General features: G+C 56.1%; 2 protein-coding genes across 9 annotated transcripts in view; one reads left to right on the top strand and one right to left on the bottom strand.

Annotated features, from left to right (window-relative positions):
* The window catches only part of CUL9 (cullin 9), a 38,107-nt gene extending 30,006 nt beyond the window's left edge, over positions 1–8,101 (top strand). For 3 of the 8 annotated variants that reach the window (XM_044929801.2, XM_025269522.3, XM_025269519.3), the window contains exons 31-41: positions 472–817; positions 4,301–4,441; positions 4,554–4,718; positions 4,860–5,023; positions 5,357–5,450; positions 5,947–6,021; positions 6,142–6,252; positions 6,345–6,462; positions 6,757–6,890; positions 7,548–7,621; positions 7,756–8,101. In XM_044929801.2, the coding sequence (XP_044785736.2) occupies positions 472–817; positions 4,301–4,441; positions 4,554–4,718; positions 4,860–5,023; positions 5,357–5,450; positions 5,947–6,021; positions 6,142–6,252; positions 6,345–6,462; positions 6,757–6,890; positions 7,548–7,621; positions 7,756–7,954 (1,621 nt within the window). In that variant the 3' untranslated portion in view covers positions 7,955–8,101. Of the gene's footprint in view, positions 1–471; positions 943–1,475; positions 3,209–4,300; positions 4,442–4,553; positions 4,719–4,859; positions 5,024–5,356; positions 5,451–5,946; positions 6,022–6,141; positions 6,253–6,344; positions 6,463–6,662; positions 6,891–7,547; positions 7,632–7,695 lie in introns of those variants that run through there. The other 5 variants (XM_045162979.1, XM_044929805.2, XR_006545436.2 and 2 more) reach the window with 5 other exon arrangements.
* A 468-nt stretch (positions 8,102–8,569) lies between these two features.
* On the bottom strand, positions 8,570–10,994 carry LOC102395353 (2'-deoxynucleoside 5'-phosphate N-hydrolase 1). Its single transcript, XM_006080958.4, has 4 exons — positions 10,780–10,994; positions 9,222–9,290; positions 8,942–9,052; positions 8,570–8,755 (listed from the first exon to the last, which is right to left on the bottom strand). The coding sequence occupies exons 1-4, from the start codon at positions 10,961–10,963 to the stop codon at positions 8,619–8,621; spliced, it is 501 nt and encodes a 166-aa protein (XP_006081020.4). The 5' UTR covers positions 10,964–10,994; the 3' UTR covers positions 8,570–8,618.
* Between the last annotated feature and the right edge of the window lie 3,427 nt (positions 10,995–14,421).

Below are 14,421 nucleotides of genomic sequence, written 5' to 3'. Positions count from 1 at the left end.
TTACGCCGGCTGTTCAGACTGTGTAAATGCGAGTTTTCTAGAGTCATCTTTCTCAAACTTCCACTCGCACACATTTTCAAATTCACTGGAGCTCCCCGTGACACTTAGGCTGCTGGTCCACAGCCCTCACATTGAGGAATGAGGCTGTAGACTTTCTCTCACTGGACACACTGGGAAAATTAGGGGAGGGACCTGAGTGTGATCATCCCATCCACTGCAGGTCAGTCAGCACCGTGACCCCTGCCCACTAGATTCCAGTAGTGCCTCAGTCACTGACCGCCAGCCCCACCCCCACATACTGCACACGCTCTGTGGAGGCTGTGCTCTGTCGGTGGGTGGTGATCCTCAGGCTGGTTCAGCAAGTGTGGACGGAGATGCACAAGTGAGGACTGGGGGGCCAGGGTGGGCTCCAGCCAGCGGGTTGGATAAGCAGGGCAGTGAGACTGACCACTGACCCCTGTCTCCCTCAAGCCCAGAAGCCGTGGCTGCCCTGGCTTCCCTCCAGCTGCCCGCGGGCCGCACCATGAGCCCCCAGGAGGTGGAAGGGTTGATGGAGCAGACGGTGCGGCAGGTGCAGGAGACGTTGAACCTGGAGCCCGACGTGGCACAGCACCTCCTGGCTCATTCCCACTGGGGCGCCGAGCAGCTGCTGCAGAGCTACAGCGATGACCCTGAGCCGCTGCTGCTGGCAGCCGGGCTGCGCGTGCCGCGGGCCCAGGCCGCCCCCGCACGCCCCGACCACTGCCCCGTGTGTGTCAGCCCCCTGGCGCCCGAGCGCGACCTGCCCGCCCTCTGCTGCCAGCACTTCTGCTGTAAGGTGAGGCTCTCCTCCCCCAGTACTGCAGCTCGGGAGCTCTGGTCTCCAGCCCCGGCAAGGCCACTTCCGGGCCTGGGCGATGTTGGATGAGTCTCTCAGTCCCTCTTAAGCTGGTTTTGTCATCGGTAAGTGGTGCTTTGACACTCTGCAGGGTGGTGGTTAGCATCTGGTGGTATGTGTCTTTGCTGCATATTGTAATCACTGGGAACTTTTAAAAAATCCCAGTGCTCAAAGTATGCACGAGACCAATTAAATGAGAATCTCCAGAGGTGAAACAAGAGTTCCTCAGGGGATTCTAGTGTTCAGCCAAATTTGAGAACAATAGATAATACATACACATGTACAGAATCAAAGCACTTTATAAATGAGAAGTGTTTGGAAATTGGTGATGACTATGGTTTATGTTTTCCTTATCACCACCGAAGGTTTTTTTATTCCAAAATGTCATCACTTCTTTTATCTGTACACGTTCACTTAATATAAAAATTAAAAGGAACAGTTTAAAACAAAAACAGCACAAAAGCAGAGGGAAGTACGGGAAATCAGGCTGCCGTGAAGCTGAGCAGAGAAGACTGTAGCTGGGGAGGGAGCACCCTTGGGGTGGCGAGGGGCCGAGGCAGGAAGCTGGGTGCTGAGTGCCGTCTCCCCTGCCTCACAGCTTGTAGGACCAGAGCCCACACCCATCCACTTAGCAGGATGAGCGCCCTTGTTGCCATGAATTCTAGCCGCCTCTCTCAGCAGCGCCGCCCCAGTGGTGCGTGACCTGGGCCGTGTGCGTTTGCATGCGTGTGTACTTGTACTTTTTCTCCTTCCCTTTTGCTCAGCTTCAAGTTACTCTTCTCACATAGTTGCCTCTGCCCCCTGTTCCCAGGTTCTTAATGATTCCCTTTCCGCTTCCACTTTTTTGTTCAACTAATGTTTGTTATGGACCTCCTGTGTGCACAGCGCTGGGTGCTGCGTGAGGGAGTGGGGAGACGCAGGCAGACAAGGACCCGAGCGCTAATAATAACCACAGCTAATATTTATGGGGGCCTCATTCTGGGCCACTGTGCTGTTTTACAAACATTGTCTCGTTTAATTCCTGGAATAGTTCTGTGAAGAAGGTGAGCACAGTGGTGGGACAGCGGAAGGAGAGATTTGGGAGGCGGACGGGGGCCTAGTTGAGTTGGGTTGGCAGACAGGGACCTTTATGGGAAGCCCTGGGGGGTTTTGAGCAGAGATGCAATAAGATCTGATTTCCAGTTTTGAAAAGATCACTTGGTGTGGAGAAAAGGCTTGGGCAGAACAAGAGTGGAAGTAGGGACACTGGTTCAGAGACTTGTACAAAGAGGCAAGAGGTGCTGGCCGCTGAGCCTAGGGACGGTGAAGGGGTAGACAGATCGGGACACATGTGGGGTAGAGCTGACAGGGTTGTGGCTGAGGACAAGGGCATCAAGACAGCTCCTGGGGTTTTGACCTGAGCATCTGGCAGGAGGAGTTGGGGGAAATGTTAGGCCTGGGGTTGGGGTGCAGGGCAGATTTTTGAGGGGAAATTCCATCCGTTTTGGCCAAGTAAAGTTTGAGCTGCTTTGTTGGGCACCTGTGTGGGACTAACAGGCAGACAGTGGATTTTTCAATTTGGAAATAAGTGCAGAAGCCTGGCTGGCATCACCCAGGGGGAGAGGAGCAGGCCCAAGGCACTGAGCACGGGGCACCCCGACCCTGTAGAGACAAGAGACAGGGAGCCGGGAAATGGGACTCAGCAAAGCAGACTGAATCCGTCCCAGCAGAGGAGCCAGGGGCAGAGTGCAGGAGCCACTGACAGAGGAAACCTTGGGGCCTGGAGCAGTGGGAGACAGCTTCCCAGGGTGAGGCTTGAGTGAGTGGCCGAGGGCAGGAGGGGAGTCCAGGCGGGAGATGGCATTCCCTCTGGCTGGGCAGTGGGGACAGTGGAGGCCAAGGGTAAGCCCCAAGCAGAGACGCTCCTTGCGGGCATGGAGCAGGTTCCAAACTGAGACCTGGCCATTGTCCTGCAGGGCAGTGCTCCCACCCCACAGCTATCGGCCCGGGGGCCTGTGTGCCTGCCCTCGACCTGGGGGGTCTGAATGTGGAAAAGGATTTTGCATTCTATTTCCCAGCTTATCTGGGCTTGTTTTACTATAAGAAGGGGTTGGTTTTGTCTAGTACTTGAGTGAAAATAGTTCAGTAAAGCACTTATTTATCATGGAGAGTCCTCATGGAACTACCTGGGGACTCTCCTGGGGTTTGGATCCATCATTTGGGGAAGCTCCGGGGTAGGCAGTGTGAGGGAGAGGGTCCTTAATGGAGTCTTTTGGAGGCTCAGGTGCTCATGAGGTAGTTGGTGTCTTCTGGAGGGATGAGGGAAGGAACAATCAAGAGGGGAGGGGATGATGAGGGCTGATGTTGAGGGGGGAGGGGATGAGGGGGGCTGATGTTGGAGGGGGAGGGGATGATGAGGGCTGATGTTGGGGGAGGGGATCAGGGGGGCTGATGTTGGGGGAGGGGATCAGGGGGGCTGACGTTGAGGGGAGGGGATGATGTGAGAGCTGACGTTGGGGGGAGGGGATGATGTGAGAGCTGACGTTGGGGGGAGGGGATGATGAGGGCTGATACTGGGGTGGAGGGGATGATGAGGGCTGATGTTGAGGGGAGGGGATGATGAGGGCTGATGTTGAGGGGAGGGGATGATGAGGGCTGATGTTGAGGGGGGGATGATGAGGGCTGATGTTGAGGGGAGGGGATGATGAGGGCTGATGTTGAGGGGAGGGGATGATGAGGGCTGATGTTGAGGGGAGGGGATGATGAGGGCTGATGTTGAGGGGGGAGAGGATGATGAGGGCTGATGTTGGGGGGGGATGATGAGGGCTGATGTTGAGGGGGAGGGGACTATGAGGGCTGATGTGGGGGGAGGGGTGATGAGGGCTAAGTGGGGGGCGGGGACGATGAGGGCTGATGTTGAGGGGCGGGGACGATGGCTTGGGTTGGGTAGGCAGTGACATGATAGCAGGAGAAGGATTTATGAGTTGTGACACCCCCGGCACTGGTGATGGGGGGTAGGGGGCTGAGCAGAATTTAGGGGTGCACTGGAGAGGGCGGGGGCATGGAGACAGGACTGAGGTAAGACGTGGAGCCAGATGAGGTCGCAGCTACAGCACAGTGGGCCCTGGCCAGCCCCCAGGCCTCCTTTCTCTCAGGCTTTCTTGCTCTCTCCAAGTCTTTCTCAGAACTTGAATCTTCTTTTTCTTGATTCTCTTTACCCATCCCTTTACACCCATCCCAACAATAATTTTAATTACCACTTTGGTCTGCACACCTCAAAGTGAACTGAAATTGTGGCCAATCAGGAAAACCCCTGGAGGCCAGAAAGGTTAGGGTCAGCGTTGAGGCTGATGCAGCAGCAGGTCTGTCTCTGGCCTTGCCAGTGTCGGGGAGGGGTCCTGCTCCTGGGCTGTCCCTGAGCGGCCACTCCCGTGTCCCTCCCAGTCTTGCTGGAATGAATATCTGACGACGCGCATTGAGCAGAACCTCGTGCTGAACTGCACCTGCCCCATTGCTGACTGCCCGGCCCAGCCCACCGGGGCCTTCATCCGTGCCATTGTCTCCTCGCCAGAGGTCATCTCCAAGGTACCCCACTCTGCCTCGTGAGGCTCCAGGGCACAGCCCCGGGGAGCGGGGGACCCGGAGGTGTGGTGTCAGAGAGCCAGGCACTCCCCTCATGGCCCCTGTGTCCCCACAGTATGAGAAGGCCCTCCTGCGTGGCTACGTGGAGAGCTGTGCCAACCTGACCTGGTGCACCAACCCCCAGGGCTGCGACCGCATCCTCTGCCGCCAGGGCCTGGGCTGCGGCACCGCCTGCTCCAAGTGCGGCTGGGCCTCCTGCTTCAGCTGTAGCTTCCCCGAGGTGGGGGCCCACCCTGGCTCTGCCCCATTGCCGGGGTCCACACCCCTCCCTGCCCCCCCACCCCAAGCACCCTGCCCTGTCCTGCTCGCACCAACCAGTCTGCAATAAGGACTCAGCTGTGCCCTCGCTGCCCCCCCCCAGGCACACTACCCTGCCAGCTGTGGCCACATGTCCCAGTGGGTGGACGACGGCGGCTACTACGACGGCATGAGCGTGGAGGCCCAGAGCAAGCATCTGACCAAGCTCATCTCCAAGCGCTGCCCCAGCTGTCAGGCTCCCATTGAGAAGAACGAGGGGTGTCTGCAGTAAGTGGGGGTACTGTGGGCGGCGGCAGGGTTGGAGGCTTGGGAGAGGGTAGGAGACCTGGCAGAAGGAAGGGGCAGACCAGAAAGCTCAAGAACCACGGGGAGGTCCTCAGCTACCTCCTCGCACCTTCCAGAGTGATTCCGGTGTTCCCCCCACTTTTAAGCCTGCATGTATGGGGGGATCTGGAAGCCAGGATGTGGTTAGTAGGGATTAGTGAAGTTAAGGAGACTTAAGAGGGCGTGGGAGGGGCCAGTGGTGTGTCCAGGCCCTGGGCATTCCTGGTGGGGCCCTGGCCAGAGGCAGGAACCCTGACCAGCTAGCCTCCTCCACAGCATGACCTGTGCCAAATGCAATCATGGATTCTGCTGGCGCTGCCTCAAGTCCTGGAAGCCAAATCACAAAGACTATTACAACTGCTCCGCCATGGTAAGGGGCTGGTGCCCAGAGGAGGCTGGCAGAGGCCCCCGGGCAGGCAGGGTGGGATGCTGCTTCCAGGCTTGGGTGCAGACAGCTCCATGTCCCAAGCAGCCGGAGAGGTGGAACAAGGCTCGGTGGAGAGAAGACTGAAGGCCCCGGGGCCTGCAGGTGCTGGGAGTTCCGTCCTGGGAGGTCTGTGCACAGAGACCTTCTGCCCCAGAGTCGGCCATCCCACACCGGGGGGTAGGTGGGGGGCTACAGAGAGGCTGTGGTGGGCTGGACGCTCCCAGGAGTACCAGGGCAGAGCAGAGCAAGGACTCTGAGCCAGGGCCTGGCTTCACTGGGTAGTCAACATGCCAGGCCTCAGCACCCTCATCTCAGTTAGGAGAAATGAAGAAATCTGGGTAGAGCAGCAGTAGGCCTCCGTGAATGGTGGCTGGTCTGAGGAGTAACCTCATCTTGTCCTGCCAATCACCCAGCAGCCCTCTTGACGTGTCTTCACTAGGTAAGCAAAGCTGCGCGCCAGGAGAAGCGCTTCCAGGACTACAACGAGAGGTGCACTTTCCATCACCAGGCCCGGGTGAGCAGGGAGGAGACAGTGGGGTGGCCAAGGAGGTTAGAGGGCTGGGCCGGATGGCCGGGCGCTCTTTTGAGGGGTGGGGCTGTGCCCGCTGGCGCTGACAGCCACCTCTCTGCACAGGACTTTGCTGTGAACTTGCGGAACCGCGTGTCTGCCATCCACGAGGTGCCTCCGCCCAAATCCTTCACTTTCCTCAGTGATGCCTGCCGGGGTCTTGAGCAGGCACGAAAGGTACTGTGGGGTGGGGTGGGCTGGGCAGAGGGTGGGCGGGAGGAGGGGGAGGGTGGGAGGCGGCCTCAGCAGGAGCCTGCCTGGGCCCGCAGGTGCTGGCCTACGCCTGCGTGTACAGCTTCTACAACCAGGACACAGAGCACATGGACGTCGTGGAGCAGCAGATCGAGGCCCTGGAGCTGCACACCAACGCCCTGCAGATCCTCCTGGGTGAGCCCCCGTCCCCTTGGCACCTACCCCCAACATACAGATGGATGGGCGACCCGGCCCCAGCCGCCCACCTTCATTCTGGCCCCTGGAGCTTCCTGTGCCTCGTAGCCATGTTACCGTCTTCAAGTTCTACCCCGCAGGTCCATGGTAGACACCCCCACCCGACCTTTGCTTTGATTACGACATGTCCCCACCTCTAGGCTGTGAGCCCTGGTAGATGTGGGGAGCGCATGGCAGGCATCTGTGGGAGGAAGGGAAGAAGGGAGGGAGCCCCGCGCCCTGCCCTCTCTGCAGAGGAGACGCTGCTGCACTGCAGAGACCTGGCCTCCTCGCTGCGCCTCCTGCGGGCCGAGCACCTCAACACTGGCCTGGAGCTGCTGCGGCGGATCCAGGAGCGGCTGCTGGCCATCCTGCAGCACTCCACCCAGGTAGCCACCCATCCAACCCAGCCTTCCTGCCCTCACTTGGCATCGCCTGTCACAGCCTCCGGTGCCCTGGGGGGATCCTGATGGAAAGGATTCGAGGGCACACGGACCCGGCCTGTATCCCACCTCCCAGCCCTGCCCCTCGGCCACCTGGCCTTTCCTACAAAATGAAGGAGGTAGTTAGCCCAGGTTAAGGGTATCTGGCCAGGTGCTTGCTCTCCAGAACTAGGGGAACTTTTTCAGAAGATTCTTCCCAGATGTGGATTTAGAATCCTAGGAGTTGGGGGCCAAAGGGCAGGGATCCACCAGAGTAAGGGAGCTAAGGTTCTTTCCGGCTCCAATACACTGATGTTGAGTCTGAACTAGGAATCCCGCCCTCAGGGAGCTTACGGATTGATATGTAACTTGGGCAGAAAAGGCATGAACACACAGTGGTAAGGGTAGGTGGTGCCTCACCGCCGTATCCTGGGTCACTGAGGACTGTCATGTTACGCAGAGTCAATGGCTCGCAGAGCGGGGTGCTGGGGTGGGGGGGGGGAGGGGTGCATTCCTGGCAGGGCCAGGTGGCTCTTGGCCCTCAGGGGATCCAGGTGAAGGATGGCTGGGTGCCAGGGCCGTGTCCTCTATGCTGCTCCCCACATCCTCCCGTCTCCTTGCCAGGATTTCCGGGTTGGCCTCCAGAGTCCATCCTCCGAGTCCCGGGAGGCAAAAGGACCCAACGTGCCCAGCAGTCAGTGAGTGGAGGGGCCCCCGGCACGGGGGGAGTGGGCGTGGGAGGCCCAACGTGCCCAGCAGTCAGTGAGTGGAGGGGCCCCCGGCACGGGGCGGGGGGCGCCGTGGCCCTGAGGTTGAGTGTGTGCTCTCCCAGGCTCCAGGGCTCCTTGGAACTGGAGGAGGAGGAGGAGGAAGAGGAGGACGAGGAGCCCGAGTGGCAGCAGGACGAGTTTGAGGAGGAGCTGGACAATGACAGCTTCTCCTATGATGAGGAGTCCGAGAACCTGGACCGAGAGACTTTCTTCTTCGGCGACGAGGACGACGACGAGGAGGATGAGGAGGGCTACGACTGAGGGGGCAGGACGCAGGGGGCGCTGGAGCCACCGAGCCCCGGGGTCACGGGTCAGGTGTGCAACACTGTCCCCGCACATGGTGGCAGGTGGTTACCAGTGTCTGTGGCACCGTCTTCTGTTCACTGAATAAACTTTTTTTTTCATATACTTCTCTGGAAGCAGACCAGTTTCCTCAAAGGGCCACTTCAGCTCCCCCTGCCATCACACACAGCTAATCCTTCTCCTCCTCTGCTCTTTTCTCTAGGCATCCAGACATCCATCCTCAAAGCCCACAGCAGACGGCTGTGACTTACATTGATAAAGGGAAATAAATGTCCGTGGTACTCAGTCCACAAGCCTCGGACCCAGCACAGGGACAGGAAGGAATGGTCACCCCCACCCTCCACAATCAGCTTCATCCAAACTCCTGAATGTTGCTGCAGGGAGCTTGAGCATGTTAGAAAGTCTCCTCCTCTTGGGGGCCTGTGGACCTTTAAAGGTCTCTACATCTTGAAGTTGAGCGGGGTGTTAGGATATTATTGAGAACTGGACCTTCCTCTACCCACAATGGGACATAATGTCAGAATTGATACGTGCCATGAATCAGTACTGGGGCTAAGAGCCAGGAGCCAAGTCTGGGGTCAGGAGAATTTAATAAAAACTGGGGTGAAGTCAAGCAATTGGGTCAGGATGAGGCAGCCACCTGCTCAGGAGGATACGCCTCAAAGTACCGATTTAGCAGGGCCTCCACTTCTGCTTCCTCGTAGTCCCACACCTGGAACCTGGAGCCATCGGCTGCTCCCCGGATCATGGCTGAGAGCACTGGCAAGAAGCATGGGGGTGAAAGTGTCTCCCCCGCCACTTCCACACTCCCCCTCCTCCCCTCCCACACTGCCCGTTGCCCTTCCCTTTCTGGGGTGGGCACTGTGCTCAGAGACCCACAAGGAAGGAGAAGAGGGCAGGGACCTCAGAGAGCTGGGAAAGGAGGCCAGGGCTACGGGGGCTCACCTCGGCCAGACTTTGGGCGAAACAGGCACAGGACTGGTTTGTGGAGGGCTACGGCCCGGCCCAGCTCATAGCCTACCCCCAGAGAGGGCTGGGTCACTTCTGCCACGACCACTGGGAAGAAAGGAGACCAAGGCTCACCCTTGGGCTTGTGAGGGACACACGACACAGTCTGGCTGCGGTGAGAAGGGAACTTAGGGAGTCCCTTGGAGGGGGGAACCAGGCAGGTCCAGGGGATCTAGGACCCCAGGGGAGTTTGCAGGCAGGACGGTGGACCACTCACCATCTGCCTGCTGCAGCCAGGCCAGGTCCCGATCATGGATGAGCTTGTCGCCTCCAGCAGCCTCTTCCCCTGTGGTTGAGGGAAAGCTGGTCAGGGACCCACCCTGGGCTTTAGTTCCTCTCCTCTGCCCTAGATACCCCCAGATCCACCCTGCTTAGGGAAGGGGAGGGGACAGAGAGATGGCCTCCAAGGGTCCCCCAACACTAGGATTCCATGAAAAGTAATGAGGAAATGGAAAAGCCTGCAAGGAAAATGCAGTCCTGTTCCGGGGAGCGGAATGTGATCAACGACAGGAGTGATACAGGTGAGATGGAGGTCAGTGATCGGAGGTGGACAGGAGGAGGAGGAGGAATCACATCCCAGGTGGGGACAGGCAGGAGGAGCAAGAGGCTGGCCCGTGCAAGGAACCTAGGGCCCCACAGGCTCTCAGGCTTTGGTGGGAGTGACAACCACCTGAGAACCTGATCAACTACAAAGACCCAGGTATTGATGAGCCTGGACCGCTGACTGAGCTCTCCAGGTGATTCTCATACCCAGGCGAGTTTGAGAATCCCTGCCTGAAAGCAAAGTGTAACCAGTGGGAGATGGTGTGAAGGCAGGGGAGATCCTGGGGTCACAGGGCCAGGATCCCAGCTTTCCAGCTTGATTGAATGTCACCCACTGGGAGCATGAGGGTCATACGCCCCAGAGCAGAGCAGAATAACTGGAGAGCTTATTAAAAATGCACTCAAAGGTTTTATCCCAGTATCTGCATTTTCAACAAGCTCCCTCAGAATACTGTTGAGCACAGGTCCTTCCCAAAGCACCAGCAACTTTGTGATGCATCTTTTTAAAGAGGATGCCACAGGGACTTCCCTGGTGACCCAGTAGTTAAGAATCCACCTGCCAAGGCAGAATACATGGATTCCATTCCTGAGCAGAGGAGATTCCACACGCCTGTCGTGGAGCAACTAAGCCTGAACGCCAGGTTTAGTTCAGGCTTCAACTACTGAACCCAGGCTGCTCACTGCAATGAGAAGCCCGTGCGCAGCAATGAAGACCCAGGGTAGTCAAAAGTTAAGATAAAGAGGTCTCTGAGAATTGCACTGGGTCCTACAGAGCCTGGCTCTGTCCCCTGGGAGGGAAAAGGGGACACACTTGAGGTTTTTATGAGAAGTGTGAGAGTTTGGGCGTTATTTCCAAAGTAGAAAACCAGCCAGGATCCGGGACTACCTCTCCGCAGGAGCAAGAGGATCAGAGGGCCTGAGAGAGACGGTGTTCCCGCGACCTGGGGTCTGTCGGGTCAAGAAGGGCTGATACCTCCAATGTCAAAGGAAAGCTCTGTGCTCCGTGGGAGAGAAGAGGCCAGTGCGGCCTCCTCCCCTCCTGCTCCTACAAAAGCCGGAAGGAGCCCAAGAAGTTCTCCACGAAAGACCCAAAGGTCAAGATAGTAACTGAATCCGGGGCGTGGGGTCCCAGGTCGGCGCACGCGGTCTGAGCCCCCCCGCAGTTCTTCTCTGGCCGAGGGGCCTGCCTGCACCCTCCCGGCCGCCCGCGCCACGAGCACCGCCTCGCTCACCGCTCTCGTCCACCTCGGCGGCCGCCACATGCTCGGTAAGCACCACCCCGAAGCGCCGGAGGCGAGACACGATGCGCACGTACAGTTCCCGATCCTCGCGTCCGCCACGGATACTCCCGCAGAAATACACGGAGAGACGACCCGGCTCCAGGGTTCCAGGCGCCGCCGCCGCCGCCGCCGCCATCCCGGCCCCCGCAGGCCCCGCCCGCTCCCCTTGGCCCCGCCCCTGCACGTGATCCGGCCCCGCCTCACGGGGTCTGGTTTCAAGTGAAAAGAAACACCTGTGAAATGAAACGTCAACCGTACCCACCTGTAGGAACTCAGCGCCTCCTGGACTTAACTCCCCACCTCATCCACTCCTCCCCACCTTTGCCACAGGCAACTCCATTCTTCCAGCTCCTCAGGTCCCAAACCTTGGAGTCATTTTGACTCTTCTCTTTCCATCAAACCCTACGTGCAATCCGCGGCAACTCCTGTGGGTTCTCCCTTCCAAATATTTAAAAACTCTGAAACCCACCTGCTGGGGACCCAACCTTGGGTCGCACCCCAGTGCCAGTGCAGACACGGGGTTGCAGTGAAGGAGAGGGCTGATTACTGCAGACGCCAAACAGGGAACTCAGGTCAGGGGTGCTCAGAATACTGAAACTTCCCAGTGGGATCCAGGAAGCCATTTTTAGAGGGGAGTCTAAGGGTGGTGTCACAGGGATTAAAGTACTTATGGGTCTGTGGGCCACGTGTTCATGGTCTTCAGGTTGCTAATTTATTCCATTTGGTGGTGGTTTGCGCTTCTGTAAAACAACTCAGAAAGCGGGCAGACACTATTATCTGGGTACTTCATAGAGAAGCTAAAGCAGAGGATATGTGAGAGGGGTCTGGCCTGAGAGGACCCCATAAGGTCCTGGGTCGGTGGGAAACACACACACCACCTCCACTGAAGCCCCCTCCTCCAAGCCTCCACCACCTCTCTCAGCCTCCCCACAGTCCACCCCCTTTCCTGCTACACAGTCTGGTCTCCAGCAGGGGGACCTGTAAACCCAGTAGTTAGGGTCCTGACCCTCTTCAGCCAAACCTCCAAAGGCTCCCATCTCACTTGGGGTAAAACCCCAAACCCCCTCAGGGGCTCAGCAGCCCCACAGGACCTGGCACCTCTCTCACCTCTGTCATCCCAGCTCCTTTAGCCTCAGCGTCTGTTCCGCAGCCATGCTGCCTCTTCCTCAAGCTGGGCATGTTCTTGCCTCAGATCCTTGGCATTTGCTGTCCTCTGGAGCCCTTTTCTTCCAAGTGCTCCCGGGTCACTCCCTCTCCTCCTCCAAGTCTGTTCAGGTTACGTTCCCTGATACCCTCTTCAATGTGGCAGCCTTCCATCCCCACTACCCTCTTCTGCCTGGTCTTTTTTCCTTTCAGTTCTGTCGCTCAGTCATGTCCAACTCTGCAACCCCATGAACTGCAGCACACCAGGCTTCCCTGTCCATCTCACCACCATATAATTGATTAATTTTGTTGCATGTCTTTCTATGGGCAGTGGAATGTAAGTCCCTGGGAGGGCAGGCGTTTTTCTCTGTTTGGCTTACTGCTGTATCCCCAGCTTCTAGAGCTGTGCCTGGCCTCTAGGAAACACTCATCAGATATTTGTTGAACGAATGAGCAGATTAAATGAGCAGCTGCATTTGGTAGCACTTTGTAATCTGCTCAGCTCTAAGGTAATCTGATGGAAGTAGGGTCTGCAGGGAGCCAGGCAAACACACCAGGGCTCACTGCTAATAATCATCTTCATTTTTCTAATGAAAATTACACAAATTTAAGACAAAAATTTCAAAAGGGATGAGAGAGTACCCGGTGGAAAGTGAGACCCCAATGTCATTTCTCAGAGGAGAGCATCACTGATGGTTTCCTCTGAATTCCTCCATTCTATGAAATACCCATACCTAGAGTGACAGAGCGGACACAGTAACCATTTTTAAAAGGCAAAGACACAGAGACTTTCCTGGTGGTCCAGTGGTTAAGACTCTTCCAACACCGGGGGCCTGGGTTTGACCCCTGGTCACAGAACTAGATCCCACATGCCCAAACCAAAGATCCCGCATGCTGCAGGAAAGATCCTTCATGTCACAACTAAGACTCAGCACAGCCAAATAAATAAATAAATCTCTAAAAAGACACAATAAAGAATATTTTTTAAAAAATACTCTTAAAAATACACAAAGAGAAGCTAAAGAAATCTTAGGCTACCTCTGGCCTCTGATGGGCTCAGTGCTTAAGATAAGACCATGGGGAAACGTGTGCACAGCTGTGCACCAGTGCTCCCGGCACCTTCTCACACACGGTCACACACACACCCTTAGGAGGCGGGCCCCCTCGGCCGGAGACCTTGAGGGCGCCCTCCTCACCCTCAGTCACACTGTCCTGCGGTTCTCGCCTCCCAGGAGGAGCACATGCCTATAGCGACACAGAGCATCTTGCTTCTGCCTCTGTGTCCTCAAGAAAAGAAGCCAGCCTCCATCTCCTTAGGGCCCACACTTCCGAGGGGTCTGACATCCCCGTTCTACCTCAGGCTGAAGGAGAAAGAGGAGAGGGATGTTTTGTCTATTTCTCCAGATGGGAAACAAGGCCCTGCGATTGATTCTTTGCCCACAGCTGAGGTGGTCAGGATGCAGAGCCGGCCATGGCTGGTAGCTCAGATCCTCAGCTCAGGGCAGAGGCCTGAGTTGGAGGCATGGGGCACTAAGTGATGGGAGGGGGAGCAAGGGTGGTGTGCAGGTCAGTGTATCCAACTTATGTCCTAGAATCAGGAACAGAAGACTAGCATGACTGCAGTTAGATGAAATGTCTGGAAAGGGCGTATTTAGAGAAACAGAAAGCAGACTATGGAGTAGTCCCAGCTGGGACTGGAAGCAGGCATTGACAGCAGGGTAGGGCCCAAGGAAACCTTCTGTGGTGATGGGAATGTTCTAAAACTGGACCGTAAGGATGACTGCACAACCCTACAAGTTTACATTAAACTGTACACTCACAGCTGGCAGATTTTACTGATATAAGTTGTTCCTCATAAAGCTGTTTTTAAAAAGGCAATAATAAAGTACTGAAAATAGTATAATAAGATTCAACAAGTAGTTCATGACCAATTTATGTCTTGTTTCATGTATGTGCATATTCAACTTCCTCACTGTACTGTTGTGATACAAATTCAAGATCATATTATTACATTTGTGTGTGTGTGTGTGTATATATATATATAGGCCACATCACATGGCACGTGGAATCTTAGTTCCCCAATCAAGGATCAAACCTGTGCCCCCATGCAGGGGACGTGCAGAGTCTTAACCATTGGACCACCAGAGAAGTCCCCATTTGTAAATATTTTAATATGTCTCTAAAAGATATTTTTAAAAATCATAATAAAAATACAAAAAAAAGTAGCAAAAATATCAGGGTTGAAAAATTTTGTAAGATTTTCTTACTGTCATCAAATAGTTCATCAATGTTCAAATTTCCAATTTGTCTTACCAATGTTATAAATATTTGTTTGCAATTGACTTAAAACGAGCCACATCAAGTCCACATATGGGGATTGGCTGACATGCCTTTTAAGTCTGTTTTGATCAACAGGTTCCCCCTGCAAATCTTCTCTCCTCCCCTCATTTG

This window comes from Bubalus bubalis, chromosome 2 (genome assembly GCF_019923935.1).
Source record: "Bubalus bubalis isolate 160015118507 breed Murrah chromosome 2, NDDB_SH_1, whole genome shotgun sequence".
NCBI lineage: Eukaryota > Metazoa > Chordata > Mammalia > Artiodactyla > Bovidae > Bubalus > Bubalus bubalis.
The sequence above is the reverse complement of the archived record's forward strand: the minus strand, read 5'-3'. Positions and strand labels throughout refer to the sequence as shown.

Coding starts and splice junctions, on each gene's coding strand:
- LOC102395353 (XM_006080958.4), bottom strand. CDS start 10,963: ATGGCGGCGGCGGCGGCGGCGGCGCCTGGAACCCTGGAGCCGGGTCGT. Junction 9,053..9,221: donor CTGGCTGCAGCAGGCAGATG/GTGAGTGGTCCA, acceptor CTTTCTTCCCAG/TGGTCGTGGCAGAAGTGACC. Junction 8,756..8,941: donor TCGCCCAAAGTCTGGCCGAG/GTGAGCCCCCGT, acceptor GCTTCTTGCCAG/TGCTCTCAGCCATGATCCGG.